Genomic DNA, 27668 nt, shown 5'->3' on the forward strand with positions numbered 1-27668 from the left:
AAATTGGAGCCTGTAAGGCGGCGGTTAATATGTGGTGGTTAATATTTGCTCCAGAAACCTTTGTTTGCAGTTCCAGAGGTCAGACGTTTTCTGTAGTTCTTGACCAAGTTTGTACACTGCAGCAGGGATTTTGATACACTCCTCCATACAGATCATCTCCAGGGGCCTCATGCACAAAGGCTGCGTATGCACAAAAACGTTGCGTCCGTTCTTCTCCACGCTAACGTTCAGATGTATCAAAAGTGAAATGGCCGTGTAAATGTGCGGTGTGTCACGTAAAAATCCAGGCTGGCGTACGCACGTTTCAACAGCTATTGTCCCTCTGTTGACTGTCAGGATTTGGTCCCCGATTTGGTTATGCGCTTTGACAGACCTCATGGCCTTCCTCTGGATCTGGCCTTAAGCCAATCCCCTGTCTACTCCTGTCTATTTAAACTTCTCCCAGCCACCACACCTCTGCCAGTTTGTTGTGATTTGTACACATTCCAGCTCTTGAATTCTGTTCTGATTTTGCCTTGCAGTGTTTCCGAAACCTGCTCTGTGTTCTTTGACTGCGCCTTTTGCCTCATCCCTGAAGACTGTGTTTGGTTGTGCCACTGACCCTGCCTGACCATGACTGCATTTTTGCCTAACCCTGTTTGTACTTGTGCTCCGCTGACCTGTGTGGCATACCTGAGCCTGAATTAAAGTGTACAATTTCTTTTACACCTAAGCCTAGTCTGGGAGTCTGCTTTGTGGGTCCAGCTGCTTTGGGTGCCTGGCACCCATCCAGCTTGACACCAACACATAGAGGTGATGCTGGAAACTGTTAATAGTGTGAAAACATGAAGTCATCAGAGTGATTTGCACATCAGAGACACACTGATGAACATTTAACACACCCATGTGTTTGCAGTTATATGGATGGATATAAAAGCACCTACAAAGTGATGCATAAAATGGCACTAACAGTGACTATGTTAGCGTTGTTAGAGGACCTCACAAATGGTGCAATCCGACATAAGCGTGTATTCAGGGAACGTGAGAATTTACTAGCAAATAACGATAATTGGCTCACAAGCCAATTTTGATTACCAAGGTCACTGTTAATGGAGTTGCGTTCAGAAATGCGGCCGGTACAGAACGCAATATGGGCTGGAGCCAGGGGTTGTCTGTGCCCACACAGGTCCTAACCACACTGGGCTTCCTGGGAACGGGGGCATTCCAGCAGGAGCTGGCCGATCGGTCAGGAGTGTGCCAGCCAACCTTGAGCTGAGCCATGCCAGCTGTGTGGAACGCAGTCATTTGATTGTCATCCAGGTACATCACATTCCACCATTAAAGCGCCATTTGCAGCAACAGCCGGTTTCCCGAATGTAATTGGAGCTACTGACTGCTCACATATTGATATAAAGGTTTATTTGTCTAATTGTTCCAAGCAAAAACCAGTGCGAGCACATTTGGGCATGTGCACATTCAAATATGTTTTATGTTATTATTAATGTGTTTTCTTTTTCTTGATGGTGAAACTGGAGCTGTAGAACTTTTTAACAGGCCCCCGCCTGTGTTCAGTGTTTGTCCATAAACGCCTGTGTAATGTTGTGAACGTCACGCTGTCAGCCACTGTGCACCTAATGTTTTTACTTCGGTGTGTGCGCTGCTCTGAGCACAACATTTACACACACGGACACACTCGTTTATCTTCGTTTTACATTGCAGTGACCTGCGTGAGAGAATGGCGACTGAGCTGCAGCTTTCATTGTTTTTTCACGCCGCCTCTTAAAGTTCTTTAATTCATACACACAACACAGAGACAATGGCAAACGTCATCAAGACTTATGGTACCGTCAGAGCAACACAACCAACTATTTGAATAAATTTGCATATTCAGATGGAGGTGTGGCCAGGGAGGAGTTTGGTGTGTGTGCACGTGTGTGCTCAGTTCCACGTTCAGTGGCGTGTACAAACGGTTCTTATGCAGATTCATGTGTACGTACAGTTTGATACATCTGGACATGTTTGTGCTTGCTCCAGTTTCTGGGTTTTAGATAGATAGATAGACAAATACTTTATTAATCCAAAGGGAAATTGTGTGGTGTCTGTCGCTCTCATTCATACATATAAAAGTTACACAACAAGTTAAAAAATAAGTTAATGAATAAAAACAGCACAGAGACAAGTTAATAAGTAAATAGTACAAGAACAGTATATAAAGTGCAACAAGTGACAGGAGTCAAGGCACCTGAGACCGTGTTTAGGTAGTTAAAGCCCCCGTCTGCTGCCCCTGGCTGATGTGGCTGCATTATACAGCATGATGGCCCAAGGGACAAAAGAGTTCTTCAGTCTGTCAGTGGAGCATTTGAGGGAGAGGAGTCTGGAACTGAAGGTGCTCCCCTGCTTGGATATCACAGAGTTCAGGGGGTGGCTCTGATTGGACAGGACTACCCTGATCTTGGAGAGTGTTCTACGCTCCAGCACCCTCTCCACAGAGTCCAGACACAGTCCCACCACAGAGCCGGCTTTTTTAATGAGCCGATTTAGCCTCAGAATGTCCTTCTTCCTCACACCACCCCCCCAACACACAACAGTGTAGAAAAGAACACTGGACACGATGGACTGATAGAACATGTACAATAACTTGGAGCAGACCCTGAATGAAGCCAGCCTCCTAAGAAAGTACATTCTACTCTGTCCCTTCTTATAGACAGCATCCATATTAGCTGCCCAGCTCAGCCTGTTGTCCAGCTGCAGCCCAAGGTACCTATAGGTGGAAACCACCTCCACCTCGGATGCGTCAATTACGATGGGCTGCAGAGGCTGGCGCCCGCCTGAGATCAGACACCACTTCCTTTGTTTTGGTGGTGTTGAGCAGGAGCTTGTTTTGCTGGCACCATCCCACAAAGTCCCTCACCACACTCCTATACTCCCCCCCCCCCCCCCCCCCCCCAGTGCATGCCACAATTGCGGTGTCATCTGAGAACTTCTGCATGTGACATGTATCGGAGTTGTAGTGAAAATCCGTAGTGTAGAGGGTGAAGAGGAGGGGTGAAAGCACCGTGCCCTGAGGTACTCCAGTGCTGCTGGTCAATGTAGAGGACCTACACCCCCCCACACACACGTACAAACTGTGGCCGGTTGGTCAAATAATCCAAAATCCAGAGCATGAGGTGGGGGTCCACAGCCATGATGTTAAGTTTCTCCTGGAGAAGGCTGTGATGTATTGTATTAAAAGCACTGGAGAAGTCAAAGAAAAGCATCCTTACAGTGCATCCCCCCCACATCCAGGTATGTTAGGGTTTTTGCGTAGGTGATATTTCAGTAGGAAATCCACACAGGTTTTTGTACATGAGGCCTCACATCTTTCAGGTTTCGAGTTTCAGCTCCTTCCAAAGATTTATATTGAGTTCAGGGGCCTCATGTACAAAGACGTGTGGGCAGCTCAGCTCAGGGCAGCGCACCCACACCGACATTAAAACAGTCAGGGGCAATGCACATTTACTGACAAACACAGGGTGACAACCAGGGACCAGTTAAAGAGCTCTAGCTTCATGATCAAGAAACAAAAAGAAAATAATAATAAAAACAAACAAAAAGAAAATGTGCACATGCTGCTTCATTTAGGACAGTTTACACGAATGAACTATTTACTCATCCTGCATGTGCCAGACGAGGGCACAATGTGGGATGATACGGGGTGGGGGGGCATGGTTACGGTTAGGAGAAAGGGTTAGGGTTACGTCACGGTGTTAACAGTTTAACTATTTATTTATTTAGCTCCAAAAATATAACAATCGCAGGGCACTTACAACCGTTATAAAAGATTAAAACATGACAAAATTAAAATAATTTGACTACAAATAAAAAACAAAAACGCAGAAGAAAAATAACAATTACTAAAATTGACTCAGAATGTTTGCTTAAAATAATACGACTTCAATTGTCTTTTAAAATTGTCCAAATCAGACTTCTGGCACGGTGCTGAGGTGAGCAGATGTGCTGAACAAGTGCTCCCAACGTGGTTGGCCAACTTCCCTACGCTAGAGCTGTATTAACCTTCTGGAATCCATATACTTATGATGAAAAAGGGAAAGACAACAAAAGTAACGGTAAACCGAACCAGATGCAGGAAATTGGCGAAAGGGACTCTAAAGAAAAGACCGACGAGGAGGCATTTGACCAACACATGGCTATGGAGGGGCTGCAAGTTAGCATCGGAGCTATCCACAAAGAGATTTTAGCTAGCCGTTCAGATGTAAAAGAAGAACTAAGCTGCTTTCGTGATAACCTCTCTGGTGACATGAAGAGAGACTTAAATAATTTTAGGGAGGAGGGTAATGGAAAGCTAAACAAAATCGTGGCTGACATGAAAGAGACCAAAGACAGGGCGGAGGAGTCGCTACAACACATAGCAGAAATGGAGGAGTGGACCACGGTGGCAAGAGAGGTGCTGTCTCAAACTACAAGCAACCAAGATAAAATTCAGGCCAAGCTGACTGACTTAGAAGCGTACTCAAGAAGAAATAACATCCGTGTATACGGGATTCCCGAAGATACAGAGGGAGCCAACTTGCTGGGATTTAGTGAAAGTTTCATTAAGGCTGAATTGTTACTCCAGGATATTGACCTAGCTATACAACGCTGCCACCGTGCTCTGGGTCCTAAACCACCACAGAATGCTAGCCCCCACTCCGTGGTGATCCACTTTTTAGCATACAAAACCAAGGATTTGGTGCTTCGCTCTGCTTGGAAAAAAGGAGAGATTTGCTTCAATCAGCAGCACATATACTTTGACCAGGACTACCCGGCGGAGACTCAAAAGAAGAGGAGAGCCTACGCCCCTATCAGAAAACTGCTGAAAGAAAAAGGGCTCCGCTTTCAAACCCCGCCGCCAGCTAAGCTCCGTGGCACAGTCACATACGAGGTCTGTCAATAAAGTATAGGTCCTTTTTATTTTTTTCAAAAACTATATGGATTTGATTCATATGTTTTCACGTCAGACATGCATGAACCCTCATGCGCATGCGTGAGTTTTTCCATGCCTGTCGGTGACGTCATTCGCCTGTGAGCACTCCTTGGGAAGGAGTGGTCCCGCCCCCTCATCAGATTTTCATTGTCGGGAAATGGCGGAATGAAAAGGACTTTTTTTCCATCAGAATTTTTTCAGAAGCTGTGGCAAAGTGAGCGCCGATTCAGTGAGCTCACGAGTGATCATGATTACACTTTCTCTCAGGTTATGACGACTGTCTAGAGGAGGAGTGACGCCTGTGGTGAACTTCTGTTGTGCCCTGATGGCGTTTTGTTGTCCAAACCTAACGAGGAGCGTTCGCATTGTACCGAGAACCGGAACTCTGCTGAGGCGACATCTTGCACGAGTCATGGACCACCAGATGGCGCCAGATTTCACATCTGCAAAACACCGAATAGTGATCTGATCCAGTGTAGCTCTGAGTATACTCGTGAAAAGACACTGTCAGACATGATAACCATTTCTCATTTAGCCCCCGCTAATGTTAACACAATATACGTTACTGACTGCTAGAAATAGTTTACAATATCCGACTGCCTTGGGAGCCGGTTTAGAGGCTCTGATTGTGCACTGAGCTAATACTCATTACTGAGCTATGTCAGCTTGCACTGGAGAGACACCCCCCCCCCCCCCCATCATCTGGGGACTTTTCTCTTCAACCAAGACTCTATATTGAATCACTTTGTTTTGGAAGTCGAATCTTTATTATTTTTTTTCTGTTTGTTCACAAGTCATAAGTTTCTTGTTTTTGATTTCTACCCATGTTCTAATGTTAGGGTCACCCTGGATGTGTAAGTTAGAGGTAACAACTTTATCTAATGATTTATGTCTCAACAGCAATATAAAATTATAACTCTTAATGTTCACAGGTTCCAGAACCCAATCAAAAGAGGAAAACTCATAGCTAAGATGAAGAGGGAACAGCAACACATCATTTTCTGGCAAGAAACTCACCTAACAAGGGAGGACCAGGAGAAATTAAAAAAAAAAAAAGGGGTTTAAAAAGACATTTTATTCTTCCCATACAAATGGACATGCAAGGGGCGTTGCAATATTAATTGCAATAGACTTCCAGTTATCCAAACAGATCACGGACAAGGAAGGGCGGTTTGTTTTTGTTGAGGGGAACGATAGACTCAAACAAAGTAACTTTACTTAATGTATACAGACTTCCAGGGCACGATAAAATATTAATTGATAGAATATTCGATCTCATAGTGGCAGAAACCTTGGGTGTCTTGATATGTGGAGGGGACTGGAATGCACAACTGCATCCTTCCCTTGATTCCTCAAACCCATTAAAAAAAATGAACTCTGAATCAATGTATATTAAAAAAATGACTAAACGGATTGGCCTATGTGATGTGTGTAGGGAATGTCACCCAGTGGCTAGGGAGTTCACCTTTTTCTCTCACCCCCATGCCGTCTACTCACGAATTGACTATTTTTTTTTCAGAGCAGACAGACACAGAGTCCTAGATTGTAAAATTGGCACCAGGGATGTGTCAGACCATTCTGGAGTATACTTGAAACTACATTTAGATGTCCTACCTAAGACATCAATATGGAGATTCAACACATCCCTGTTAAATGATAATACCTTTGAGGAATTTATTAACAAAGAATTTATGGAATATGAAAAATTTAACAACAGCACAGAAATGTCCCCAAGCATCCTCTGGGACGCTGCAAAAGCTGTACTATGAGGAAAAATTATAATGTGGGCATCAAGGAAGAAAAAGGAAAAATCTGAGCAACTCGATCACTTGACAAAACAGCTAAACACATTAGAGCAAAAGCATATAGAGACCAAAGACCCTAATCTACTACAGCAAATTACAACCATAAAAGCATAATTAAATAGGAAACTCAACCACAAGGTGGAACTTAAACTCAAATATAGTAAACAAACTTATTATGAAAATGGACCTCGAGCAAAAAAAATATTAGCCTGGCGACTTAAAAACAACAACTGGACAGATCCATCTTTAAAATTAAAAACCCTGTTACCAACCAGATGTGCTTTACACCAGAAGAATTACATAAATCATTTGAAATATATTATAGAAATTTATACAGTCAACTTGAACTAACCGAGCTCCCGTTAGTAAAGCAGTTTTTAGATTCTCTGGACCTTCCCTCAATTGGCGTAGAACAAAACAAACAGATAACTGCTGATATAACACAAGCAGAGGTTGATAAAGCCATCTCAGAATTGAAAGCAAGCAAGGCACCAGGTGGAGATGGACTACCCTCTGAATGGTATAAGACTTTTAGGAAGTCCATAACACCTTTACTGCAAAACCATGTGCTTAAAGTAGGCAAGACACCACCATCCTGGAAACAAGCAATAATATCCGTCATACCAAAACCAGGAAAAGACAAAACGGAATGCAATTCATATTGACCCATCTCTGTTTTGAACATTGATTACAAAATTTTTACTTCAATAATTGTTAGCAGACTAGAAAACATCATCCCTGAACTGATTGATACAGACCAGACAGGATTTATTAAAAATAGACATACACAGGATAATGTAAGGCGAGCACTACACCTTACTGACATTATGAGTAAGAGTAATATGAAATCTTTAGCAATTAGTTTCGATGCTGAAAAAGCCTTTGATACTGTACGCTGGGAATATTTATATCTGGTCCTACAACATTTTGGCTTTAACAATACAATTATAAATTGTCTGAAAGCAATATATAATTTGCCAGTGGCCCGGATTAAAATAAATGGCGGCCTCTCAGGTGCAATTCCCCTGGTACGAGGATGCCGGCAAGGATGCCCATTGAGTCCCATTCTCTTCACACTTTTCATAGAGCCACTTGCCCAAAAAATTAGGGAGGATCCAGAAATTAAGGGAAGTGTATTTAAGGGAAGAGAATACAAAATATGTCTATATGCCAATGATGTCTTGGTCACCTTATCTGACCCCGATGCCAGTCTACCTAATCTTATGTCCAGTTTCTATCAATTTGGACTCCACTTGGGTTATAAATTAAACATAGAAAAAACTCAGACATTATGCTTTAATTACACACCCAGAGAGGATATAAGTAAACTGTACAAATTTAAATGGAAAACGAAAATCATGAAATATTTAGGCGTTAATATCACTACAAATCTAAACAAAATATATGAAGCAAATTATGGCACTATGACTAACAAAATTAAAAATGATTTGGACAGATGGGCCCCTTAACACTTGATTTATATAACCGAATAGAAATTATAAGGATGATTGTCTTACCCCAAATGTTATTCCTTTTCCAATCTTTATCATTGGAAATCCCTAGTAAACAGTTCAACGAGTGGGATCGAACCATCTCTAGGTTTATATGGTGGAACAAGACACCGAGGGTACGCTATAAAACTTTACAACTACCAAGAGTTAAAGGAGGATTTGTTGTGTGGGCCGCTGAAGAGGAGGTATTGCTGGCCCACCACCACCAGATGGCGCCCTGCTTGGAGTGCGGGCTTCAAGCACGAGAGGGCGCCGGAGCCACTGGGAGTGACAGCTGTCACTCTTCATCAGCACCAGCTGTCACTCAGCCAACTCATCACCAGTGCCGTCGGGTGTGGCGTACCGCCCGCTCTGCCCTGCTCAGAGCCCGGACGAGGGCTAAGGCCCATGCAGACCGCCGGTGTTCCCCGGCCCCTGCATACCAGCCCGGGCAGGAGGTTTGGCTATCCACAAAGGACATCCCCCTGCAGGTGGAATCCCAGAAGCTCAAGGACAGGTACATAGGACCTTTTGCCATAACCAAAGTCCTCAGTCCGGCCGCAGTGAAGCTGAAGCTACCAGCTTCACTGCGGATTCATCCAGTGTTCCATACCTCAAGGATCAAACCCTACCACACGTCGACTCTCTGCACCCCCGGACCAGCGCCGCCTCCTGCCCGGATCATAGATGGAGAGCCTGCCTGGACCGTGCGCAGGCTCCTGGATGTCCGTCGAAAGGGCCGGGGGTTCCAGTATCTGGTGGACTGGGAGGGGTATGGACCCAAAGAACGCTCCTGGGTGAAGAGGAGCTTCATCCTGGACCCGGCCCTCCTGGCCGACTTCTACCGGCGGCACCCGGACAAGCCTGGTCGGGCGCCAGGAGGCGCCCGTTGAGGGGGGGGTCCTGTTGTGTGGGCCACTGAAGAGGAGATACTGCTGGCCCACCACCACCAGATGGCGCCCTGCTTGGAGTGCGGGCTTCAAGCACGAGAGGGCGCCGGAGCCACTGGGAGTGACAGCTGTCACTCTTCATCAGCACCAGCTGTCACTCAGCCAACTCATCACCATCTCCATAAAGGCCGGACTGCGACTCCACCTCCTCGCCGAGAAATCAACTACCTATCAGGTAATTTTCTCTGCTGAACAAAAACATTGTGTAATAGTCTGAACTTCTTTTGCAGCCGTTATCCTGTGGTGTTTGCCTTATCTGTGGGATTGGCGTTTGGTGTGATCAGCGACGGCTTCGCTTCACACTCCAACCAGATAAGTGGTTAGACAGGAGCTGCACGAGTGTGTGACTGGAGGTGGAGGTTCTCCCTCCTTTACTGAATACAGACTGTGGGATTACTGAGTGTGCGACCTCACACTCATCTGGACTGTCTCTGTTCTCTGCCAGCAGTACCGGGTCTGACTGCTGAAGACAGCGGCCACCTGGGGCGCAGGGCTTGGCGGCTCCGGTGTTCTTCAGCTCCGTTGGCGGTGGAAGCTGTGTGGATCCGGCTTTTCTCTCGCCAGGCATCTTCTATCGTCGAGCCTGCCCACACGTCACCTGATGTATGTTTGACAGTCACTGTATTGTTATTGTCTGTATATCGTTGTGTGATTCACAACATTAAATTGTTACTTTTTGGCTTATCCATTGTCCGTTCATTAACGCCCCCTGTTGTGGGTCCATGTCACGACACTTTCACAACAGGATTGTCACTCCCATGCTTGGGAAATTACTATAGAGCAGCACAATTGCAGTATGCGGTGTACTGGTGTGAAGAGGAGTATGATGCAAAGTGGAAGGAGCAAGAATTGAGTCAAATTGACGTCCCTTCAAGCTCTGCTGGGTGAAAAATACCTTATCACTAAACATTCAGAAAAGTTATGCACTTACACTCGAGTCTCCCTCAGCATCTGGCTCAGAGAGCTCCGTAATCCCCTTTTCGAGAGAGGAGCACGATTACTAAAATGGATTGAACACGATAGGGATTTTAGACCAGCACAGCTTGACTTTAGATTTAAAGAATGGACCAGAAAAGGCATTACTTCATACGGTGTAATCTCTTCTGGATCTGACCTTGAAAGTTTCCAACAACTGCAGGAAAAATTTCATCTCGACAAGCGAGACTTTTTCAGATATTTGCAGCTCAGACATCATTTTAATAAAAATGTTAAAACATTAGAAAACAACTATCAAGATATCGTCAACATCTTTATTGATGCCTACAAAGGTAAATCCTATAAGAAGAGGCTATCTAGAATATATGCGTGCCTAGATGCCTACAAAAAAACATCAACACTATACATTAAAAGTACATGGGAAAAGGAAGCAGAAACAGTACTGACAGAAAATGATTGGCTTAACATATGCCAAATTAATTCCACCACCACAAGATCAGGGCAATGGAGGGAATTCGCATGGAAGAATATTGTTAGGTTCTTTATAACTCCCAAAAGGACATATTTTCAGACAGGCAGGGCTGAATCTGGGCATTGTTGGAGACATTGTAACAATGTGATGGCTGACCATTTTCATATTTTCTGGGGTTGCCCATTGATTCACTCCTATGGGTTAAAGGTAGTCAAAGAGATAAGATTAATTATTGGCCTGGAAATTCAACATAATTTTCAAACTAGATTTTTATGCAATCTACCAAACGTAATTAACCCTCGGGATAAGTACCTTTTGAAAATATTACTGATAGCAGGGAAAAAAATCAATAACAAGATAATGGCTTAATGGGGACCCACCGACAATAATCGAATGGTCAGCCACTGTAGAAGAAATTTGTGAAATAGAAATGTTTACCTTTTCCCTAAGACTCAATAGCAACAAGGCCCAAAAATATTGGTCAAAATGGTTAAAATATGCAAAGGCGAAAGGAGCATGAAATAATGCCCCCCCCCCCCCCCCCCCCCCGGTAAATCATACAGTACATTCGCATTGGTCAACTTCCTCAAATTGAGTTGATTAGTCCATGATAATATAACGGCCCCAGGGGACACCCTCCCCATTAGTCCGTACTAGATGGACCAACTTAGGTAGTCCATGTACTCAAGGTGGGTGGGATCGAGCAAATGCCCCAACTCCTTCATACTTGGCATTTTATCAAGGTTTATTGTAAACCGTTGCTATTCAAATCTACTGTCTATGTTCTTATTCTTTTTTTGAAATGCACCTTTGTCTCTCCCCAACTAACCCCCCCCCCCCCCCTCCCAGTGACCCACCTGTTCTAAGTTCTATGCGTGGTATATTTTCTATGCTTTGTTCTTCATTGTAAAATTAGACAATTTGGATTAAAAATAAAGTTTAAAAAAACATTGTCCAAATCAAGTAGTTTGATATGACTAGGGATAGAGTTCCACACTTGTGGGGCTGCCCACATGAAGGCACGAGTCCCATTCCGGGTCCTGCACCTGGGGACCTTCAGGTTGAGTTGGCTGCTGGAGCGTAGTTGTCACGGTGGATTGTGAACCTCAATCAGCTCTTGAAGATACGTTGGTGCGAGCCCATTAATGCACTTGTAGGTCAGCAGTGCAATCCTGAAGGATATCAAAATCAAATCAAATCAATTTTATTTATATATATGCAGACTGACACCAGTAGCCAGTGCAGGTCTCTCAACTGAGGTGTCACTTGTCGTATTTTCTTGCACCACATACCACATGAGCTGCACAGTTTTGATGATCTAGTGGTTAAAGCTTTTGGCTTGAGACCAGAGGATCCTCAGTTCAAATCCCAGCCTGACCAGAAAATAATTAAAGGTGCTTGGGCAAGGTCCTTAATCCCCTAGTTGCTTCCGGTGTGCAGTGGACTCCTTGTATGGGAGCAGTCTGACATTGGGGTGAATGTGAGGCATTGATGTGTAAAGCGCTATATAAATGCAGTCCATTTATTTGAAGCTTCTGCAGCTTACACAAGATGCATTTAGGTGCCCTGTACAGGAGGGCATTGCAATAGTCAATATTGGAGGTGACAAATGCATGGACAATCCTTTCAGTAGGTGGTTGATCAAGATATTTCCTAATTTGTCATATCCGCTTGGTGATGTCTCTTCTGGCAAATGTAATTAACATGGTTCGTCATTTTGAGATGCTGGTCAAACACAACACCAAGGTTCTTCAGGGAACAAACTAGATTAATAAGTGAATCTCCCGCTTTGATATCCTGAATTGTCACTTTAGTCAGTTGTTGAGTTCCAAGGAGCATGAATTCTGTCTTCAGATCATTGATTTTCAAATGATGGGACAATATCCATGCTCTGACCTCAGAGATGCAGGCACAGAGGCTGCTAACAGCAACAGTCTGTGAGCTATCTTCACCAGGCTTGTATGACAGGTACAACTGATGGTCGTCAGCGTACCCGCCAACCTGGACAAGCAGCAGATGCTTCTGGATAATGTCATACAGGGAGCACAGGTATCCCAGGAACACGACTGGACCAGCACAATGTCCCTGTGGGATACTGTTCTTCAACCTGTAGCGATCGGCGATGACATTGTTGATGATGATACGCTGGTCACTATCCTGTAAGTACAACCCCAATTCCAATGAAGTTGGGACGTTGTGTGAAATGTAAATAAAAACAGAATACAATGATTTTCAAATCCTCTTCAACCTATATTCAATTGAATACACCACAAAGACAAGATATTTAATGTTCAAACTGATAAACATTATTGCTTTTGTGCAAATATTTGCTCATTTTGAAATGGATGCCTGCAACACGTTTCAAAAAAGCTGGGACAGGGCAACAAAAGACTGGGAAAGTTGATGAATGCTCAAAGAACACCTGTTTGGAACATTCCACAGGTGAACAGGTTCATTGGAAACAGGTGAGTGTCATGATTGGGTATAAAAGGAGCATCCCCAAAAGGCTCTGCCGTTCACAAGCAAAGATGGGGCGAGGATCACCACTTTGTGAACAACTGCGTGAAAAAAATAGTCCAACAGTTTAAGAACTATGTTTCTCAACATTCATTTGCAAGGAATTTAGGGATTCCATCATCTTCTTCTTTTTCTTTGTCTTTCGGCTGTTCCTGTTGTGTGGGCCGCCAGAAGAGGAGGTACTGCTGGCCCACCACCAGAGGGCGCCCTGCCTGAAGTGCGGGCTTCAGGCACGAGAGGGCGCTGCCGCCACGGACACCGCCAGGGGTGACAGCTGTCACTCATCTCTTGACAGCTGTCACCCATCTACTCTACATCATCTCACTCCATAAAGACCGGACGTCATCTCCACCTTGTTGCCGAGATATCATCTACCTACGGAGGTAATACTCTCAGCCGTTGTTGTTCTAAAAAAACACGTAATTCTCTGAGTTGTTGCAGGAGTTCCTGAGGAGCCTACTGTTAACGGGACGCTAAGTGTGGGGAAACGTGACGAGTGACGCACGTCCAACTAAGTAGCCCTCAGTCTCTTACTGTGTTAGAGGTGGAGGTGGAATATCCACCATAAGTGTAACTGGGTGTTCACACACCCACATCTGATTGTTTCTGTTCCTCGCCAGCAGTACCAGATCCGACACGCGGAGACGGTGGCCACCTGGGGACTCGGAACTTGGCGGCTCCAGTATTTTCTAGGTTCGGTGGCGGAGGAAATCGTGTGGTTCCGGTTCTTCTCAGGACAGACGTCTTCTATCCTCGAGCCTGCCCACACGACACCTTTGTTAATTGATTTTTGCACCTATTCTGTAATCTGCTGTGTTGTGCGATTCACAACAGTAAAGTGTTCATATTTGACTTCCTCCATTGTCCGTTCATTTATGCCCCCTGTTGTGGGTCCGTGTCACTACACTTTCCCAACAGTTCCCGTTAGGGGTCGCCACAGCAGATCAATCGTTTCCATCTCACCCTGTCCTCTGTATCTTTCTCTGTCTCACCAACCACCTGTATGTCCTCCCTCAGCACATCCATAAACCTCCTCTTTGTCCTCCCTCTTCTCCTCCTGCCTGGTGGCTCCATCCTCAGCATCCTTCTTCCTATATACCCTGGGTCCCTCCTCTGCACATGTCCAAACCATCTCAATCTCGCCTCTCTGACTTTGTCTCCAAACCGTCCCACCTGAGCTGTCCCTCTGATATGTTCATTCCTAATCTTGTCCATTCTTGTCACTTCCAAAGATAATCTCAACATCTTCAGCTCTGCCACCTCCAGCTCCGCCTCCTGTATTTTTGTTAGTGCCACCGTCTCTAAGCCGTACAACATAGCTGGTCTCACTGCTGTCTTATAAACTTTCCTCTTCACGCTTGCTGATATTCTTCGGTCACAAATCACTCCTACCACCTTTCTCCACCCACTCCACCCTGCCTGCACTCTCTTCTTCACCTCTCTACCACACTCTCCATTACTTTGAACAGTTGACCCCAAATATTTAAACGCATCTACTTTCACCACTTCTACTCCTTGTAACTGCACTATTCCACTGGGCTCCCTCTCAGTCACACAAATGAACTCAGACTTGCTTCTACTGACTTTCATTCCCCTTCTCTCCAAAGCATATCTCCACCTCTCCAGACTAGACTCAACTTGCTCTTTACTCTCACTACAGATCACAATGTCATCTGCAAACATCATAGTCCATGGGGACCCCTGTCTAATCTCATCAGTCAACCTGTCCATCACCACTGCAAACAAGAAAGGACTCAGAGTTGATCCCACCTCCACCTTGAATGAGTCTGTCATTCGGACTGCGCATCTCACTGCTGTCACACTATTCTTGTACATGTCCTGCACTACCCTAACATACTTATCTGCCACTCCAGACTTCCTCATACAATACCACAGTTCTTCTCTTGGCACCTTATCATAAGCTTTTTCTAAGTCCACAAACACACAATGTAACTCTTTCTGTCCTTCTCTGTACTTCTCCAACAGTATTCTCAGAGCAAACATTGCATCTGTAGTGCTCTTTCTCGGCATGAAACCATATTGCTGCTCACAGATCTTCACCTGTTTTCTAAACCTAGCTTCTACTACTCTTTCCCATAACTTCATGCTGTGGCTGATCAGCTTTATGCCTCTGTAGTTACTGCAGCTCTGCACATCACCCTTGTTCTTGAAAATAGGAACCAGCACACTTCGTCTCCACTCCTGGGGCATCCTCTCACTTTCCAAGATTTTATTAAACAATCTGGTTAGAAACTCTACTGCCATCTGTCCTAGACATTTCCATGCCTCCACTGGAATGTCATCTGGACCAACTGCCTTTCCACTCTTCATCCTCTTCATAGCAGCCCTCACTTCTTCCTTACTAATCTCTTGTACTTCCTGATTTACTCTCACCACATCATCCTGCCTTTTTTTGCATCATCCAGCCTTTCTTGCTCATTTTCTTCATTCATCAGCTCTTCAAAATATTCCCTCCACCTTCTCAGCACACACTCCTCACTTGTCAGCACATTACCATGTGCATCTTTTGCCACCCTAACCTGCTGCACATCCTTTCCAGCTCTGTCCCTTTGTCTGACCAATCGGTACAAGTCCTTTTCTCCTTCCTTGCTATTCAACTTGTACAGCTCGCAATATGCCTTTTCCTTAGCTTTTGTCACTTCTCTTTTCGCCTTACGTCGCATCTCCTTGTACTCCTGTCTACTTTCTTCATCTCTCCGACTATCCCAAAACTTTTTCGCCAACCTCTTTCTCCTTATGCTTTCCTGGACCTCTTCATTCCACCACCAAGTCTCCTTGTCTTCCTTCCACTGTCCAGATGTCATACCCAGTACTGTCCTAGCTGTCTCCCTCACCACATCTGCAGTACTTTTCCAGTTGTCCAAAATTGCTTCCCCTCCAACCAGTGCTTCTCTCACCTGCTCGCTAAATTTAACACAACAGTCTTCCTCCTTCAGCTTCCACCAGCTGATTCTTTGTTGAGCTCTCACTCTCTTCTTTTTCTTTACCTCTAAAGTCATCCTACAAACAACCACCCTATGCTGTCTAACGACACTCTCTCCTGCCACCACCTTACAGTCTCTGATTTCTTTTAGCTTGCATCTCCTATATAGAATGTAGTCCATCTGTGTGCACCTTCCTCCACTCTTCAAAAGGATTCAAAAGGAGTTTATTGTCATATGCACATAGGAACATGTTCCCTGCACAATGAAATGTGTTTACTGCATTTTTACCCATCCTAATTGCCAGTTAGGAGCAGAGATCGCCTTTTTTGGCGCCCGGGGACCCAGCTCCAGATGTATATCCCTGCCCTGGGTCACGAGCAGGGCTGAGCAAACCTTGACCGGCCTCATGACACACTTAACAAACAACAACACACATAAGCCGGTCCGGTACATGAACACATATAAAAGCACACACAAGGAAAGAATTGGGAAAAGAAAAACCTCCATTGCTGCTGTGTTGAACTCACGCAGCACAACTGGAGAGCAAAAAAAAAAAAAAAACCCATAGCACAGAAAAACAGTCATAACAAATAACAAATCACAACAGACGACAGCCGAGACTTGGATGTGTCCAGTGTCCAGACACACAGCCTGGAAGGCCGCCCGTGTGGCACCATCGACAGGCCTTATCTGTCCATGTTGGGGGGATCCCAGTCCTGAATCAGTCCACCAGAGTCTCAAGGTCCCACAGTCAACATCTCAGGACTGGGAAGGGAGGGAGGGAGGGGAAGACGAAGAGGCGGGGGAGACGAGGAGCGAGGCTATCAGGAGTGTTCCTCGGGGGAAGGATTTTATCCCAGCGGCCTTGAAGGACAGCTGGTGTTTGGAAACCAAATAGATATCCAGATTAACAGACGCCTGGCAGATTCCACAGTCTGAAACTTCAGAGTGGCTCCCAAATACATCTGAATAGAGGAGATGTGGTCTTACTGACGATCAAAGCAGTTTTCCAGTGCAGCCATTCTCCCCGAGATGGATTCCAACGTGCGGTTGACACCCGCCGACTGAGCTGACAATGCCCTTCCAATCGAATCAATCATGTGGGGCAGCCTGGACAGGCCAGTTAATGCCACCTCCACCTTCTTAATTTTCCGGTAAACCAGTGCTATGGCCGCCCCACACAGCAGAAACCCAGTCACCACAGCTCCAAATAAGTAAACATCTTCAACGTCCTCCACAGACAACGTGTACAGGCACATGACTTGCTACCTCCACCAGCTGTCCATCACGTAACCCGCCACATGTGTCCCGGCAGGACAGGTCGGGTCCTCCGCTCCCGAGTGTCTTGTGGAAAAAAATAGTATCAATTGTGTTCAGAGACCACTTGATCAGATCCATTTTGCCTTTTTCCAGAGGAGCAGGGCTGGCAGCCTCACAGACAAAACACGCTACAGTAGCAGGAAAGTTGGGGAGGGAGGAGGAGAGAAAAATGCGACCGTCCTGACTGAGAGCAAGAAGGCAATAAATAAATAAATATGTCACCCTGTGCTCCTCCCTTTTCTTTAAAGTAGGTATTCACCACAGCCATTTCCCTCCTTTTTGCAAAATCAACTACCATCTGTCCTTCCCCATTCCTATCCTTGATACCATATCTACCCATTACTTCCTCATCACCTCTGTTCCCTTCACCAACATGCCCATTGAAGTCCGCTCCTATCACAACTCTCTCATGCTTGGGTTCACTCTCCACCACCTCATCTAACACACTCCAGAAATCTTGTTTCTCCTTCATCTCACAACCTACCTGTGGGGCATATGCACTGATGATATTCATCATCACCCCTTCAATTTCCAACTTCACACTCATCACCCTGTCAGACACTCAACCTCCAACACACTTTTAACATACTCTTCCTGTCATCACCATGGTACAACAACTTGTACCCACCACTGATGCTCCTGCTCTTACTTCCCTTCCATTTGGTCTCTTGCACACACAATATGTATACCTTTCTCCTCTCCATCTTATCAGCCAGCTCTCTCCCTTTACCAGTCATACTACCAACATTCAAAGTCCTCACTCTCATTTCCACCCTTCTAGTTTTCTTCTTCTCCCGCTGTTTGTGGAAACGTTCTCCTCCTCTTCTTTGTCGTCTTCACCCAGCAGTAGCCCAGTTTCCACCAGCACCCTGTAGGGCAACAGCACCGGTGGTGGACATTGTCAACCCGGGCCGCAACCGATCCAGTATGGAAATTCGATTCTTGGTCTGCATAGTTGGGTTGGCTTGTTTTATGCCAGATGCCCTTCCTGACACAACCCTCCTCTTCGGACCGGCACTCAGAATGTACTGGCTGCACACCCCATGTGGCTGAGTTAGGGATTCCATCATCTACAGTCCATAATATAATCGGAAGATTCAGAGAATCTGGAGAACTTTCTACACATAAGCGGCAAGGCCAAAAACTAACACTAAATGCCCGTGGCCTTTGATCCCTCAGGTGGCACTGCATTAAAAACTAACATCATTGTGTAAAGGATCTTACCACATGGGCTCAGGAATGCTTCAGAAAACCATTGTCAGTTAACACAGTTCGTTGCTACATCTACAAGTGGTAGTTAAAACTCTGCATGCAAAGTGAAAGCCAAACATCAACAACATCCAGAAATGCCACTGCCTTCTCTGGGCCCGAGCTCATTTGAAATGGACAGACGCAAAGTGGAAATGTGTGCTGTGGTCTGATGAGTCCACATTTCAAATTGTTTTTGGAAATCATGGACGTCGTGTCCTCTGGACAAAAGTGGAAAAAGACCATCCAGATTATTACCAGCACAAAGTTCAAAAGCCAGCATCTGTGATGGTATGGGGGTGTGTTAGTGCCCATGGCATGGACAACTTACACATCTGTGATGGCACCATCAGTGCTGAAAGGTACATCCAGGTTTTGGAGCAACACATGCTGCCATCCAAGCAACGTCTTTTTCAGGGACGTCCCTGCTTATTTCAGCAAGACAATGCCAAGACACATTCTGCACGTGTTACAACAGCGTGGCTTCGTAGTAAAAGAGTGCGGGTACTAGACTGGCCTGCCTGCAGTCCAGACCTGTCACCCATTGAAAATGTGTGGCGCATTATGAAGCACAAAATACGACAACGGAGACCCCGGACTGTTGAACAACTGAAGTCATACATCAAGCAAGAATGGGAAAGAATTCCACCTACAAAGCTTCAACAATTAGTGTCCTCAGTTCCCAAACGCTTATTGAGTGTTGTTAGAAGGAAAGGTGATGTAACACAGTGGGAAACATACCACTGTCCCAGCTTTTTAGAAACATGTTGCAGGCATCCATTTCAAAATGAGCAAATATTTGCACAAAAACAATAAAGTTTATCAGTTTGAACATTAAATATCTTGTCTTTGTGGTGTATTCAATTGAATATAGGTTGAAGAGGATTTGAAAATCATTGTATTCTGTTTTTATTTACATTTTACACAACGTCCCAACTTCATTGGAATTGGGGTTGTAGGACTGGAACCAGGCAAGCACATTACCTGATATGTGAAACTAGCTTTGGAAGATCTCAGTTAGTATGTTCAAGTTCACTGTGTCAGAGGCGGCTGATAGTTCCAATAGGACCAGTAGTGTCACCTTCTAGGAGTCCATAGCATTGATGATATTTGAGTGAATCTTCACGAGCAAAGTCTTTGTACTATGGTACTCCTTATAGGCAGAGTTCATGCTAGAGAACCTGTTGATCTGCCTCAGGTGAACAACATACTGTGTGAGACCAGCCGTCTCTACAAGCTTGGACATGTAGGACAGGTTACTAACCGGTCTAAAGTTCTTAAAAATTAGCTCCAGCCCCATCTTCTTAAACAGTGGAACAATCAGTGCAATCTTCCAGTTGCTTGGGAAGACACCTCCTCGCAGGGAATTGTTCACTATGTCAGTGATTGGCTGAATGAGTACATCAAGACACGGTTTCAGAAGAGCAGTGGGTATTGGGTCCAACTGTGATGACCCAGTTTTAGATCTGCTGATAAGCTTCATAACAACATCTGTAGACAACATAGTGAAGTCTGTAAGTTGATGTTCACCGACAGCAGTACCATCATAATGGCACCTGTTGGGAATGTTTTCTGAATGAATTATGTCATTATTTTGTCAATTTCATTAATGAAGAACCGTCTTCTCACAGTTGCTGGTCACTGTCACACTCAGGGTACAATGAGACTGTAGCTCCTTCAGTTAGATTCTTGATTAATTTGAACAGTTTTTGCTGGTCACTACCACACTTCTGCACTTCATTACTATAATGTACAGTTTTTGTCTCATTACACCTCCTGATATATTCTAACCTAACTTGCTTGAACTTGAGATGGTCTTTAACTGTCCTTGATTTCAAGCAGGTCCTCTCTTTCTTCCTTTTCTCTCTCTTCATGGATCGGAGTTCATTGTTGTACCATGGTGAACTGTGCTTGATCTTGATGGTCTTTGAGATCAATGGAGCATGAACATCAAAGATTCCACTTAGTGTTCTGTCATATTATGCCTGCCTTATCTGAAGCAGACATGTTGTTCATGTTACTCAGATCACTCTGTCTCTCTTGAACTGATTGAGGTCAGTGTTCTTTATTCTCCTGAACTGAATGTCTTTGGTCTCACGCGTTGGCTTGCGGATCTGGTCTGACAGGAAGTGCATGGTCGCAGGTGGATCCAGCATGATGTCATCATGGTCTCTGGTACTCAGCAAGTCAAGTGTGTGACCCTTCTCTTGCGTTGGTAACCACACATGGTTCTGCAAGTTAAGACATTCCAGGAACTTCTTGGTATCAGTAGCATCACTATCCTCCATGTGGATGTTGAAATCTCCACCAATCAGCAGCTTGTGTGGGCTGGTGATGACTGATTCCATGTAAGTGCTAAATTCATTAAGAAAATCATTGACTGTGCTTTTGTTCAACTCCAAATAAGGTGGCCTGTGCACAACTACCACCGGCCGTTCATGGGTTCCACAGTTCAGAGTCCATTCACAGTGAAATGGGTTGGGCAGCCAAGTCGCACACCTTTCTGTTAGTCAGGATGAATGAGTCATGAGTAGAACCAGGACACGAGCCATGATTTAGTTAGATGCATTTGCACATCATGTAGTTTGAACACTGATTGAATGAACTTGTTCCCTATTGCCCAAAAAACAAATTTGATCACATTTGGGAAACCGGCTCTCGCTGCAAATTGTGCTTAAATGTTGGAATGTGATGTACCTGGATTACATTTGGATGATTGTGTTCCACACAGCTGGCATGGCTCAGCGCAAGGGTGACTGGCACACTCCTGATCGATCGGTCAGCTCCCACTGGAATGCCCCTGTTGCCAGGAAGCCCAGCGTTGTCAGCACCTATGTGTGCACAGATGACCCCTGGCTTGTCCCTGTATTGCGCTCTGGGTTGACCGCAGTTCAGCACACAACTCCAGTAACAGCCTTGGTAATCAAAATCGGCTTATGAGCCAATTATCGTCATTTGGAAGTATATCCTTGGGATTGCTGAATACACGCTCATGTCAGATTGCACCATTTGCAAGGTCCTTTAACAATGCTAATGCAGCTAGTGTTATCGCCATTTTATGCATCACTTTGCACGTTTTATATCTACCCATATAACTGCAAACACGTGGGTGTGTTTATTGTTCATCAGTGTGTCTCTGATGTACAATCACTCTGATGACTTCATGTTTTCACATTATTAATGGTTCCCGGCATCACCTCTACATGTCGGCAGAGGAACGATAGCTGGAGAAACGTACGTACACCAGCCATGAACTTGGTGTGGTGCACTGCACATTTCCACAGTCATTTTACTTTTAAGTTCAGACAGACGTACACTACAGGTTTTTTTGTGCGTACGCATACTTTGTATATGAGGCCCCAGGTCTGAAGACAGGCTAGGACACTCCCGGACCTTGAAATGCTTCTTACGGAGTCACTCCTTAGTTGTGCCAAATTACAGCAAAGCTGCCTCAAAGCTGTTCACACAAGTAAGGTCTAACCTTAGCAACCCCCAGAGCAACAGTGGTAAGGAAAAACTCCCTCTGAGGAAGAAACCTCAAGCAGACCAGACTCAAAGGGGTGACCCTCTGCTTGGGCCATGACACAGACATAAATTACAAAACAAATATACAGGAAATGCTGTTGGTGCACAGGACAGGAAGGTCTCCAGCACAGGTACCACACCCATGTCTGTATGGAGCTGCACCTTAAACAGAGAGAAAAAACGGTATCAGGCATCAGAAAGACAAAAAAATACTGTATAATTTGCCAGCATTAAACAACAAGAAAAAACAAGAAATAGTAAGGTGATGGCCGGCCACTAGCGCTAAGCTTCACTAAAAGATCCAGACTTTAGATAAAGTTGAGGCCGCGGCACGCTCCGTTTACTAATAAAATGAATTTAAAAGAATAAAAAGCATAGTAACATACTATGCCAGTACGCTAGCCATACGAAAGGGAAAATAAGTGTGTCTTAAGTCTGGATTTGAAAGTCTCCACAGAATCTGTTTTATTGACGCAGGGAGATCATTCCACAGAACGGGCACAATAAGAGAAAGCTCTGTGACCCACAGACTTCTTATTCACCCTAGGGACACAAAGTAGTCCTGCACCCTGAGAACGCAAAGCCCTGGCCGGTACGTAAGGTTTAATTAGGTCAGCTAGGTAGGGAGGTGCCAGTCCATGAACAATTTTATAGACTAGTAGCAGAACCTTAACCTGTTCATGCCCAGATTTTTTTTATTTAGTACCTTTAGTACCTTTGAGATTTTTTATTGTGAGTAGAAAATTACAGTGATACATTTCCGCACCAATTGTTGCCAGTGGGGCAAAATGGGTTAAAATCTGATCTCACTGGGACAGGAAGCCAGTAAAAAGATGACAAAATGGGTGTAATGTGGTCAAACCTTCTGCTTCTTGTCAAAAGCTTGGCAGCAGCATTTTGAACCAGTCTGAGAGCCCTAATGCTGGACTGCAGTAAACAAGAAACATTGCAGAAAATAGAACATTGCAGTAGTCCAATCTAGAAGAGATAAACACATGGATCGGGGTCTCAGCATCAGCCATAGACAGGATGGGACGAATCTTCACTATGTTTCGCAGGTGGAAGAAAGCAGTCCTAGTAATATCTCTAATGTGGAGGTCAAAGGACAACATAGGATCAAAAATTACCCCAAGGTTCCTCACTTTGTCAGTGTGATGTATGACACATGAGCCTAGGCTAAGCGTTAGCTGGTCAAATTGATGCTGATGTCTCACTGGACTAAGAACCATCATTTCAGTCTTGTCAGAGTTTAAAAGTAGGAAATTGCTAGACATTCAGCTTCTCACTGATGCAAGGCAATCTTCTAAGGACTTTATATGGATGAAATTACCAGCAGTTATCAGCATGTATAACTGAGTATCATCAGGATACCGGTGAAAGGTAATCTCAAAACACTGCAATATTTTTCCAAGAGGTACTATATAAAGGGAGAAAAGCAGGGGGCCTAAGATGGAAGAGAAGGCTTGAGAAGGCTAGAAGGAGTTACATTGTGTTTTTGTGGATTTAGAGAAAACCTATGACAGGGTGCCAAGAGAAGATTTGTGATATTGTATGAGGAAGTCTGGAGTGGCAGAGAAGTATTTGACAGTGGTGCAGTACACGTACAAGGACAGTGTGACAGCAGTGAGATGCGCAGTCGGAATGACAGACTCATTCAAGGTGGAGGTGGGATTACACCAAGGATCAGCTCTGAGTCCTTTCTTGTTTGCAGTGGTGATGGACAGGTTGACGGATGAGATCAGACAGGAGTCCCCATGGACTATGATGTTTGCAGATGACATTGTGATCTGTAGTGAGAGTAGAGTGCAGGTTGAGTCTAGTCTGGAGAAGTGGAGATATGCTTTGGAGAGAAGGGGAATGAAAGTCAGTAGAAGCAAGACTGAGTACATGTGTGTGAATGAGATGGAGCCCAGTGGAATAGTGCAGTTACAAGGAGTAGAAGTGGTGAAAGTAGATGAATTTAAATATTTGGGGTCAACTGTTCAAAGTAATGGAGAGTGTGGTAGAGAGGTGAAGAAGAGAGTGCAGGCAGGGTGGACTGGGTGGAGAAAGGTGGCAGGAGTGATTTGTGACGGAAGAATATCAGCAAGAGTGAAGGAGAAAGTTTACAAGACAGTAGTGAGACCAGCTATGTTGGACGGGTTAGAGACGGTGGCACTAACAAAAAGACAGGAGGCAGAGCTGAAGATGTTGAGATTCTCTTTGGGAGTGATGAGAATGGACAGGATTAGGAATGAACATATCAGAGGGACAGCTCAGGTGAGACAGTTTGGAGACAAAGTCAGAGAGGTGAGATTGAGATGGTTTGGACATGTGCAGAGGAGGGACCCAGGGTATATAGGGAGAAGGATGCTGAGGATGGAGCAATCAGGCAGGAGGAGAAGAGGGAGACCAAAGAGGAGGTTTATGGATGTGCTGAGAGAGGACATGCAGGTGGTGGGTGAGACAGAGGAAGACACAGAGGATGAGGGTGAGATGGAGATGATTGATCTGCTGTGGCGCCCCCTAACGGGAACAGCCAAAATTAGGAGGAGATTTTAAGTCATGCCATCCTCAGAAAGAGACTTAAGGCATATTTTTGGGGGAAAAAGGTTAGTGTTTGTTGTGATGTGATTTTGTACTTTCCTGTTTAAAACCTGATGGGAATCCACAGATAGTTAATGAATAAGCAGGAAATCAGCACCTGATGCTACCAGAAAGCAGGGTTGAGTTTCCAAAAACTCAACCCTTCAAATGTTTGTCTCCAGAAGAGGAAAAATATTCAGCTGTGATTAGTTACATCCTGTTCAATTTATCTAAACAGTGAAGGTCGGGTTCACACGGGTCACCAGGGTTCTGATCTTTGTGCACCTCACCCCATCAGGGCTCAGACCTGAGCCAGACTTGGTTTGGAGGCGAGTCTGGGAGACCAGGGGTGGTGCATGTTTCTCTACCAAGAACTGGACTTACAGAGGGGTGTCCATAACATTTGTGCCAAATCTGAGTGTGAGTCTGTACTGGCTCCACTGTGGTGTCCCTGAAGAACTGGAGACAGCAGAAAAACAAACATGGCTTCCGACAGGTCAGCCGTCCAAACAGGTCTGGATTTTTTTCCTCAGCTGGATGTGGATCCATGGGTTTACTTGTGGATCCAGTACCCCAGATCTGTTGTAGTGGATCTGCGTTGTACCAAACTACTTTCCTTGGGCCATCTTTGTTGGTGGAAGGACAATAGTATCACACAATATGGATCCCCAATCTTGTTTAACGTATCATTTTCAAAAAAAATACTTTAACCGGCTGAGGTATAAAAACAAAACACCCCACGTCTGGGGATCAATAAGAGCAGAGTGGAGGACAGGCTCAGGTGATCCTTCTGCCATCACCAACTCACTGGATCATCTGCTCACATTGCTCCCCAGATTCAGGGTGTTCTGTCAATGGGTCTGTGGATTTTTACATCCAGGTTATGGGGGAATTTTGTTGTGTTTGTCTGTTACCATAGTAACAAAGTGCTCCATTATAGACAATAGAAATCCATTTCTTTTCAATGATTTGACTTCAGAACATCCATAGAAGCCCATATGGACCGACGGCCACAGGTCAACAGGAAGGACGGACTAACTGATTGGGGGCAGGGCTTCAGCTTGCACATGGCCGACACTGATCCTGTTTTTTGTGTCTGTGTTCTCAGTCTGAGCAGCAAAGTGATCCAGAGGACAAGGATGGACCACGGCACGTTTTCTCCTTCACCTGGCTCAACCAGAAATAACACGACAGCAAGTTAGTCCTCGTCAGGATCCAGAATCCTCTGCAGTCTGTGTCATGGCAGCTGTGTTTACATGGAGCCAAACAACAGGAGGAAAATTTAAACTGTGAGAAAGTTACGGAGCAGGCAAAACCTGGTCAGCGAGAAAATCTAATCTGTTTGATTAAAAAAAATTAAAACACTAAAGTCAGATAATGCAAAAAAAAAAAAAAAAAGTACAACATTGTTGGCACCATGGACACAGCAGAGTTTTTCAAATGTAGAGTACCAGGTTTGTGATCTGAGGAGTCTGCTGTCCATGCTGCTGTCACGGGTACCAGACCGTGGTCCTTCCACAGGCACCACTTCCTGAATGTCAGGAAGTCTGTGGTCAGCTCTGGTGTGATTTGTGACTGTGGCCAGAACAGTTTTGGAACCAGCCCATCAGCTCTCTGAAGTATGTCTGCAGAAGGCTGTGAGGATGTCCACGTTTGTGATGAGAAGAGCCTCAGTGATGTTCAGATGTGCAACCAGGAGAATCAAATTCAGCCATCAGGGGTTCAGAGAACAATTTCAATGTGCACCCCCACAAGAACACAGGAGAACCACACAGACCTCCACAGACCCACACAGACCATCACAGTCCCACTCAAACCCCCAAACAACACCCACACACCATCACAGGTCCACATAGACCCCCACAGGAACACTGCAGACCAACACAGACCATCACAGGTCTGCACAGACCCACACAGGACCCACACAGACCATCTGATCTCACTGGGACAAGAAGCCAGTGAAGAGACGCCAAAATGGGTGTAATGTGGTCAAACTTTCTGCTTCATGTCAAAAGTCTGGAAGCAGCATTTTGAACCAGTTGGAGAGCCCTAATGCTGGACTGCAGTAAACCAGAAAATAGAACATTGCAGTAGTCCAATCTAGAAGAGATAAATGCATGGATCAGGGTCTCAGCATCAGACAAGTCTTCACTATATGTCGCAGGTGGAAGAAAGCAGTCCTCGTAATATCTCTAATGTGGAGGTCAAATGACAATGTAAGATCAAAAATTACCCCAAGGTTCCTCACTTTGTCAGTGTGATGTATGAGACACGAGCCGAGGCTAAGTGTTAGCTGGTCAAATTGATGCAGATGTCTCACTTGACCAAGAACCATCATTTCATTATTGTCAGGGTTCAAAAGTAGGACGTTTCTAGACATCCAGCTTCTCACTGATGCAAGGCAATCTTCTAAGGATTTTATGTGAATGAGATTACCAGCAGTTATCGGCATGTATAACTGAGTATCATCAACATAGCAATGAAGGGTAATCCCAAAGCGCCGCAATATGTGCCCAATAGTCTGGCGGCTAAGGGAAAAATTTTTAGGGGAATCATGCACTTTTATACAAAAGCGCCAAAACTTTATCAGAGGTACTTTATAGTGTCCTGAAGTATATAAGATCGGGAGACATTGAATCCATAAACGTCTACACTCTAAAAACTTGGGTTTAAGACAATAACCATTTTCAACATTCTACAGCATATAATTCATGACAAACTCTTATCCAAATGTCTTTTTAAGTTCATAGTATAAACTTGAAGGTTATGAAAAATGTATTAAGGCTAAGTAGGGATGCTTCAAATGTACTTCAGTGTGCTTACACTCTTAGAAAAAGCCTTAATCCAGGGAAAGTGACTAAATATTGTCTAACTCATTGTGAATATCAATATACCTGTTATGTGTCGACGCGGGTTGAGGAGCGGACCTGCGTCAGACGGAACCCAGCGCTAC

General features: G+C 44.8%; 1 protein-coding gene across 1 annotated transcript in view; it reads left to right on the forward strand.

Annotated features, from left to right (window-relative positions):
- LOC117521935 (E3 ubiquitin-protein ligase TRIM63-like) overlaps nucleotides 1-26064 on the forward strand; it is an 82464-nt gene extending 56400 nt beyond the window's left edge. Inside the window, exon 10 of the mRNA XM_034183299.1 lies at nucleotides 25824-26064. Within this exon, the coding sequence (XP_034039190.1) occupies nucleotides 25824-25901 (78 nt within the window). The 3' untranslated portion in view covers nucleotides 25902-26064. The remainder of the gene's footprint in view (nucleotides 1-25823) is intronic.
- Nucleotides 26065-27668: the final 1604 nt, after the last annotated feature.

This window comes from Thalassophryne amazonica, chromosome 12, assembly GCF_902500255.1.
Source record: "Thalassophryne amazonica chromosome 12, fThaAma1.1, whole genome shotgun sequence".
In the NCBI taxonomy this organism is placed as follows: domain Eukaryota; kingdom Metazoa; phylum Chordata; class Actinopteri; order Batrachoidiformes; family Batrachoididae; genus Thalassophryne; species Thalassophryne amazonica.